The sequence below is a fragment of the Hyposmocoma kahamanoa genome, unplaced genomic scaffold (assembly GCF_003589595.1).
Source record: "Hyposmocoma kahamanoa isolate Upper Pololo Valley unplaced genomic scaffold, ASM358959v1 99702, whole genome shotgun sequence".
In the NCBI taxonomy this organism is placed as follows: Eukaryota; Metazoa; Arthropoda; class Insecta; order Lepidoptera; family Cosmopterigidae; genus Hyposmocoma; species Hyposmocoma kahamanoa.
Window position 1 is genome coordinate 1711263 of NW_020656001.1, and position 9248 is coordinate 1720510.

At 38.0% G+C, this 9248-nt stretch overlaps 1 protein-coding gene across 2 annotated transcripts in view; it reads right to left on the reverse strand.

Annotated features, from left to right (window-relative positions):
- LOC113239200 (protein RCC2) overlaps positions 1–9004 on the reverse strand; it is a 26974-nt gene extending 17970 nt beyond the window's left edge. The window contains exons 1-3 of one of the 2 annotated variants that reach the window (XM_026476090.1): positions 8922–9004; positions 3610–3804; positions 401–547 (exon numbers count right to left, since the gene is read on the reverse strand). In XM_026476090.1, the coding sequence (XP_026331875.1) occupies positions 401–547; positions 3610–3789 (327 nt within the window). In that variant the 5' untranslated portion in view covers positions 3790–3804; positions 8922–9004. Of the gene's footprint in view, positions 1–400; positions 548–3609; positions 3805–6152; positions 6166–8921 lie in introns of those variants that run through there. The other variant, XM_026476091.1, reaches the window with a different exon arrangement.
- Positions 9005–9248: the final 244 nt, after the last annotated feature.

Sequence of the window (9248 nt, forward strand, 5' to 3'; positions counted from 1 at the left end):
ATTTTGTTAAAGTTGGAACTGTTGCACCGTCCGTTTCACATTTCTGTTAACATTGTACGTCGAGTAACTCTAACCCCTGAGACACAGGTTACCACCTACTTCAGGGGTGGATTGTATCGCCACCAACTTAGACACTGTTGTACCAAACCTGTTTAATTATAATCTATGCCATGCAACATGTTCTATTTTTAAGTACAATAAATTATTATTATTATTATTGTAGTGCTGTGAGTTGTCAACTGATATTAGTTTATACGCGTGTCGATGCGAGAAGTAAATCGCTGCGTAATCAAAAAGGTTGTATATCGTATCGTATACCGTAACCAACTGAACCGCTTATATCAAATTTGGTTCCCAGACCTGTGTTATATAATTAGGTTTACTTGTTAGGTTAACTCACCCGGCGTTCGGTGAATTTGTGGAAGGTGTAAAGGTTCGGATGAGTGCGATTGCTAATGTTGTTATCGCGCTTTGCCACCAGATCCCAGGACACGCAGCCAGCTATTAAAAGCCGCCCCGGTGGCTTGTAGAACGTCTTCAGCAATTCCTGCAAAGAACATGGTGTTGGCATAGAACATCGAGTATATCCCTTCGGTACAATTGTTCTACTTTCCCGATCGTTCCACTTGTTTTTACCGATTCGTCTATTTCCCATTTCGTCTACTTTCCCATTTGGTCTACTGTCCCGATAGGTCTACTTTAATGATGCGCCTACTCAGATGATAATCTCAGTACAGAGTACTAAAAAACCGACCTCAAAAGTTTGAAATCGGTTACCGGAAAGTATTTGAAACCGGATTCACTCCCCAGTTTGCAGTCCTTAGAGATGGAATATTTTCTTCAAATTTAAATGGGACCACTAATGAGGTACCCTTTTTCCAAGAAAAAAAGAATCATCAAAATCGGTTCACAAATGCCGTTGACTTATCGCGTAGCAAACATTAAAAAAATACAGTCGAATTGTGAACTTCCTCCTTTCTTTTTAAAAGTCGGTTAAAAACAAACTGTTTCCTTGATTTTGTTTTTTCAAATCATGGTTAACGTAAAGCGGCCATCATTATCAAAAATATAAAAAAATGCACTCCATGACAATCTGCAATTTCAAACTGCCTTTGAACGTTTGTAAAACTATTTTTTTTTTTGTAAAATTATTAATTTCATAAAATTTTATTAACTTGCAAGGTGGACTATTTCAACAAGTGGACCGATCGGGAAAGTAGACGAAATAGGAAATGGGCGAATCGGGTAAAACAAGTGGACCGATCGGGAAAGTAGACGAATAGTGAAAGTGGACCGAATGGGAAAGTAGACGAAATGGGAAATAGACGAATCGGGAAAGTGGACTATTTGGACAAGTGGACCGATCGGAAAAGTAGACGAATAGTGAAAGTGGACCGATCGGGAAAGTAGACCGATTGTACCGAAGGGGAGCATATAACCAGAAATAGAGACAAAATAAGGGCTCTCCACCCCTGGCAACTCATCAGGCAAATGGGCCTTATATCACTTTTAAATATCAACTCTTGTTTGCACTGAAATCACAAATAAAAAAGCTGAAATAGTACAGCGCCAACAACTGACCTGTATGTACGTCTCCGTATATTCACAAAATATTCTGTATTTATTGTAATAAAGATAATATCTCTAAAAATGGGAGAGCTGTTCCATTCTGTGGTGCGGGAAAAATAGCAAAACATCTAAATACAAAACAAACGGAACCATATTTAATCAGTAATTAAATATTATATATGTAATTTTCCAATTTTCGTCCCATTGTAGCAAAGCTCAGGTTAAACTGGTCGATTTGAAGTGAAACAATTGACTTGTTCGTTTCGAATTCGGGCTGGCCTGTCGGAGCGTAATTGTCACCGTAATGATTTGGCAGAATAGTTTTCAAACAAATTAAATTACATTTCGTGTCTATTTCTGGTTATATATTCGATGGCATAGAAATTAGTTTTTTTTTGGTAAATAACGGACGTGGGTATAAAAGCAACCGGCTGATAGCCACTCGATGGTTTAAGAGCCTTCGGCTCGCTCATTCATCCAGTGGCGCAGTCAAGGCCATCAGGCTAACTGTAAAAGTGTCCTTCAGGAAAAAAAACCGCTCGACTCACTCTTTTGGCGGTATTCCTCGAAGCAATATCGTGCTCAACGCATCCCAAGTGTATCGAGGATAGCGTCGAATATTTCACTCATTTGATGCTACACTGACGCAACTGTACATCTTGTTATATTACAGGAGATGGATTTGAATAGATTTTTTGAATTTGTTTCAAATTTATGACATGTTAATAAAACTTTATGTATTTTTACAATACATATAAACTTAAAATTTCAGCAATTTTTACATTAGTCATAGACGTTTTGACACACTTAAAATAATTTTACCAAAATTTATTACGTCAATGTGGCACCAAAGGAGGGATTTGTATTATAGCTTGTTTTGTTGACATTTGTTACTTTGGCTTACAGTCCACGGCAGCGTCATTTGACGAATGCATGCAAGCTGCAAATGACGACATGCGTATTTTGCATCTTAGTTCTGTCCACATATTGTTCAATAATACGAACAAAATTACCCGTTGATGCCGCCATTTTGCGAAATAAACACGTCTTTGGATCTCGCAATACGCTCGAGTAGTGACATGCTGCCGCACGAGCTTCATGACGAACGCAAATGCGGCGTTGTCACCCCAGTGAACACAGTTTTGTTCGTTTCTACGCAAGATGCAAGCATGCAGCACGCAAGCGTAAAATGATGATAGCGTGCGTATGACAATTAAAAATTATTTTAATAAGTTAAATCTTTTTGTAATGTTTTCCTGCTTTGGAGTCTAACAATAGAAGTTACGTTACTTCATCTCAAACTCAGATTCCCTTGAGAAGCATGAGTAAGAAGCTCTCACCCTCTTAGGCAAGATAAAAAACTTTCAACGCCCACCACCATAAAAAAAATATTTAAAAGACGTTTTTTATATATTAAGTTGGCGCAAACATCATAAGGAAAAAAAAAATTATGTAAACTACACCTGAAATATAAGAATTCAGGTGTTTTTTCAAATACGGTGGGCATCCTGTGGACACCATCAACATACTTAATTGCTTCCGAACCCCTACCCTAGAACAACCTAGCCCCTAGGATTCTTCATCGCCCAATGGGGTAAGGGCCGTGTTGCTCTTTGTAAATAAATATTTGTACTCATTTAGGCTGCTAGCAGATTGACTGCATGTTAGCAGTTAATGCGTGAAATCGTAATCAACTTCATGCATCCGAGACCACGACTGCATGAAGTTGATAACGAGTTCACACATTAACTGCATGCAGTCAATCTCGGCTGCATTAAGTCGGTTTCGACTGCATACAGTGAATGCGTAAAGTCGTTAATTTCATGCAGTCAACGTCTCGAAAACATAATTACAATTTCTTTTTGGAAACTTGGTGTTTGTTGGCGATGAATATGATGTATGTATATGAAGACCACAAATACATTGAGCCACAAAATGAGTGTTCAAAATTCCGTTGTAATAGAAAGAAATTTATTAAAATGTTTTAACACTACGAGTACTTGATGTGTTTGATGCTGACTGTACAATAGTTCAATTTACCTGTGGTAACTTGACCACGGGTTCTTCCAGCGGCGAAGGGGTGCGCTGCTTCTCCTGCGCCTGGTCAGACAGAGTCGAGTCGTTGCTGTCCTCGTCCTCCGACATAGGCTTGCGTGGCTTCCGGATCTTACGGCCACCCGCTGGCCCCGGTGCCGATCGCTTGCGGCCGTTGTTCGACATGTTTCACTGGCCCACCTGCCACACGGAAATGTATTATTTTGTAATAATACTCAATATTCAACCGAGTGTAATTAGTAGAGATGCGCCGAGTACAAGTTTTACCGAGTAACCGAGTACCGAATATTACCCGGTTTAACATTTGCCGAACCGAGTGCTCGGCCGAGTTACTCGGTTCATTACAAATGGGCGCGAAAACAAGTTGCAACGCGCGAGAGCAGAGTCCTTTCCAATGGTGGGCAGCGCATAAAACAAGATATCCAAAAGTGGCACAGTTACCACGAGTGTTTTTATATGCACCTGAAAGCACTGTGTATAACGAGCGGTTATTTTCCGAACCGAGTAATTACCACAACGCGCAGAAAGCTTTGTATTCGTACATCATAACTTGCCTTTGTTAAATTTTGGATATTAATAATATAAACTTTCTTTTTAAATATAATTGTCTAGAATTTGTAGTAATAAATCTCTTTTGATTATTTTAAATATATTGTTGGTTTTACTTTATTATGTCTATAGCTGTAATGCGTTATTTTAACCGAGTACTCTTCTCATGAACTGAGTTATTCGGTCGTGTACGAGAAGTAATAAAACGGCCGAGTACACCGAGTACCGAGTAGCAAACGAGTACTCGGCGCAACTAGTAATTGAGCAGAAACATGGAAGCCGTATTCATGAGATTATGTGACGTCACGATGATCGTTTTTTTTATGCGCGAAAGGTGTATCGCAGAAAAGGTGTCTCTACAGTGGGGTAATGACCCTAAAGGCCTGTTCAGACGTAAGCTTTATTCCCTACAGCTGTGGGTAGCGAAAAATACCGCGCAGCATCTCGCCGGGTATTTTTGTGAAGTTCCGAGGCTCGAGCGAAACCGGAATACCGTAGGTAGGAGGAATACAGAAACAATAGTAAATGACAATTATTATTTTTTTAAACATCAAGCGACAAAGCGAACAAGTCGTGCGCCAGTACGTTAGCTACACGCCTGTCCATAACAGTTGCAGTGCCACTCAGAGCTTTAAATCGCAAAGATCTGAGGGCACTGTCACTGCATCCATCACCTAATACATAAGCCGTGTGCCTGTAATTTTACCAGCACCCTTCAAAACCGGAACACAGTAATGCTAACATTATTACTTGGCGGCAGAAACAGGTAAGGTGGCAGTACTTCCCTGGATGAACTCTTTCACAAGGAGCTCTACTGCTTCTGAATAATGGATTTCGCCGTTTATTCCCACTACTTCTGTTGTACAGTTCTGTTGACAGAACTACTGATACTTTTTTCCCATTTGTTCTGTTAATAAGTAGACAGTTTTCTTTACAGAACTAGTGAGAATTTTCTCTTCTACAATGTATAGGGGTAGCGATATCCGTTTAGGTGTGAACAGTGGGAACACCGCGTACACATTCGGATTTCGCTAACCACATCGGCAGCGAATAACGCCTATATCTGAACAGGCCTTAAGTTAGGACATAATGATCAATGACAAGTATTATTTGTGGCTATCAGCAAGTGGTGAGCACCTGTCGGGGCGTTCAGCCCGGCGACGTAGGATATTCGCGTCGAGTGTGGGCTGTCACGTGCAGCAGGGCTAGCACGACCGGGCGTGAGATCTCGCGCAAGTTGCGCCCTGTCGTGCTAGCCCTACAGGGTGCAGTAGAGAGGGGCGGTTAGTGTATTGACCAATCAGAGTCGGTCGCCCAAGGACAAGCATCTTCGCAAAGACGATATACAAATTGTTTTATTTTGTTTGAAATAAAACCAAAGTTTAATAAGGCCCAACCCCGATTTTTCTAAAAAAATATAAATATGATATAAATAACTGTAGGTAGAACGAAACAAAATGAGAATGGCGAGGCAAAGGAATTAAAGAGCGATTCAAAATTTGAAAACAAGTTGCCAGAAACCAGAGAAAAGGTGATAAAAAGATGGGATGACGATGTAAGAAGGTCACATAGTCACACACTTTTTACGAAACTAGCGGTATGTCGGGCTTTATGTCGCGCCCTGTCGTGATACCCTACTGGTCTCTATTTAACTGGTCAGTAATATTATTCCTTTGTCCACACACAGCGATGGTGGACACACCATTTGGTCCTGATCTATGACAATCATGAATATATCCTCCTTCTTACGCAAAAACAAAGAAAACTCATGGAAATGTAAATAGTGTGATTGTGTAATATCAATGGGCAGAAATGATAAAGATTAGCCTAGCCTTAGAGTTAAAAGAAAAGTCTCGGTCCACATAAATTAATTACAGAAGTAAAAGAAAGGCTGTAACAAATAACATAGTGATATAAAATGGTACAAACATAAAACACTCCCCAATGGCACTAAACAGTCGAAAGTCCCAAGTACTTACCCCAAGAGGGCCTGTACGCGCATATATATATCTAATGCTTTAAAAACAGTTTAAGTGGAGTTGGAGTTTTACATGAAGATAAATAAGAACGTCCTCTCGCTTCGAGAATTTTGATGAGTGATCACGGAACGAACTAATGGCAACGTAAGAATAATGTAGGAAAAAAAATTCGAGAATGATTCAAAATTTGAAAAAAGGATTAAAAGCAAGTGGCCATGAACCAGAAGAGGATGATAAAAAGGTGGGATGACGATGAAGGAGGTCGCATCGTCACGAAATGGTTAACACACGTTAACCATTTGGTGACGACAAAAGCAATGTCATCGTAATATCAAAAAAACATCCATAACCAGAGCTTCACATTGGCAAAGTGTATTTACCTAAACTTTAAGTAATACGCATTTAGAGTGGAAAATACCTCCCTCTGATGTCTCTAATGAAAGGCTAAATAGTTGCATGTATACTAGCACTCATAAAACTTTTTTTTTATAAATACTCTACAGTAGTAGATTGCTAGTTACAGTTATAGAACAAAATACAATTAATGTTTCTGGAATTCCTGTGATGAGTATTATCCATATTTTATGAAGTCAACACACTTGTCAATGCCGCATTGGTTCGAATTGGCGGAACGAAACGGCAAACATTGTTTTATCTTTTAGAGCGGTTACACACGGTGATTTTAGCAGCGATGCAAACTCGCGTTACACTTGCGATTTATAGACGATTGCATCGTTGCAAACGCGCAACTGCATCGATTCAAAAGCGAGATTGCGTCGATGCAAACGCGCGCTGCATCGATGCAATCGCTTATGTTAAATCATTATGCACGAAAAATCTGTACAGGTTTATGCACACTGTTTTCTTTTGTGAATTGAAAAATTTAAAATAAATAAATAAATTTGTTAATCAATTAAAAATGTGCATCGCGTTAGGATCGCGTTTGCATCGCTGCGTAATGTAGACGACTAGTGACTGCATCGCAGTTGCGACTCCCTTAGCCACTAAAAGCTAGCAATAATCAACACAAGCAAAATGTTTCGCGGTCATAGTTAATAAATGCAAGTATAATTATTTTGGGTCCTCTAAATTATGAACAGCTTTTCAGGGCACCATTCTCAGTTTCGAACCTAACGTCCAGAGCTGTGACTCGTCTCAAATGTGTCTATTACAGAGTTGTACTTCATTTTTAAAAACAGTACAAATATACCGATTAGCAGAGAATGTTCCATTTTGCTGAGCAACAACATCTGAAATGACAGTTAGTGAAGAGAACAGTTCCATACCTCTTTAAGTGTATAAGTAACAGCTGTTGACAATGTGACAAATATGATGCTACTAAAAGTTTACAGTTATATACCTGAAGACATTAAAAAAGAAAACTCCTTTTTTTTAAAAGCTGGATGGAGCAGATTTCAAGCAAAACTGAACATATCTCACTGCAATTACAATAGTGTTGTAACTCAAAATATGTAAATTTCAAAATTATACAATTGCTGAATGTAAAATATGATTCTCTACATGTCAATAAAAAAAGTCATTAAAATATTGTAAGAAACAATTAAAAGGTATCCACTTAACTCAAGTACAGACAAACTTTATGTGAGTTCTGATTAAAACAGTTCTTATAAAAAAATATCAAATTATTTTTTCCTTTTTATTTTTAAATATATTAGGCAAGTAGGAAAATGTGTAGATGTCTGTACACATCGAGTATATAACCAGAAATAGAGACAAAGTATCATTTAATTTGTTTGAAAACTATTCTGCCATATCATTACTGTGACAACTGCGCTCCAATTGGCTTGGCCGAATTCGAAGCAATTGATGGGTGTCATCAATTGTTTCACTTCAAATCGACCAGTTAACACGAGTTTTACTTTAATGGACGAAAATTGCATAATTACATATTTAATTACTGAAGAAATTTGAGTCTGTTTGTTTTGTAATTAGATGTTTTGCTGTTTTTCCTCACACCACTGAATGGAACAGCACACCATTGTTAGAATGATTATCTTTAATACAATAAATACAGAATATTTTTGGAATACACAGACGGTCAGTTATTGTCGCTGTCTGTATTTCAGTACAAAGGAGAGTTGATATTTATAAGTGATGTATCACTGATGAGTTACCAGGAATTTCTGGTTATATACTTGATGAAAATACACTTTTTGAGTCAATACACTGTGCAATATGGGTGCAGTTAGATAGATTTTGACTCGGTGAAATGTCAACCTAGTTTTCTCTACAACATAATAAATGTTTTATGAATATTTATGTCCGTATGTAACCGCAGTCGGAAGGAACATGCGACACACTTCTTCAAAACCCAGACAGCGGTAGTTGTGCATTGTAAGCATAATATTATATTGTACTTATCTGATGTAAGAAATAACACGGTATACTGTTGCAAAGTATTAAACAACGTTATAACTCGCCTAAAAAGTGCATCGAAGACAGCACAGCATGGGAATACACAATGCTCTCAAACAATGAAATATACCGTTATTTTAACACCGCATTATGATCCAAACTACATTATGTCCAGGTTACCGGCCCACAAAACCGATCAAAAGACTATACAATAGCTAAAAGAATATGTAGCACTCACGATACAAAATGAATTACGTGAAAATCGACTAAAGCCAGGAGTACAGGTACCGACACGTGTTAAATATGAATTGATTGCAATTATTGAGATATAAACCACTTAAAATTTCAGAATAATGCATAATATCACAACAATGCATACAATATTCAACTCACCGGTGAAAAACAAGTAATAAATGTTAAAAAATAAGTAATAATGGAAAATGTCTATCAAGCTCGCGTTATTTGATAATGGGGATGCCGCGAAAAAATTATTATTAACCGTTTGTTTTCTTCCATCATTGAAAAAATGACACTATTTCAAAATATTGCCAGCGAAAGTTACAAAAGCTATACGTTGATCTCTTTCTAACTCAGGCGACACACCGTTTTGATAGAGTGAGATGAGTACCTGTAAAAAAAGTCGATGGTCTTTAAATTTATACATGGCAACTTCATAAGTGTCATTTGGTTACTTTAAACAAAATATTTCAATTTAGTATG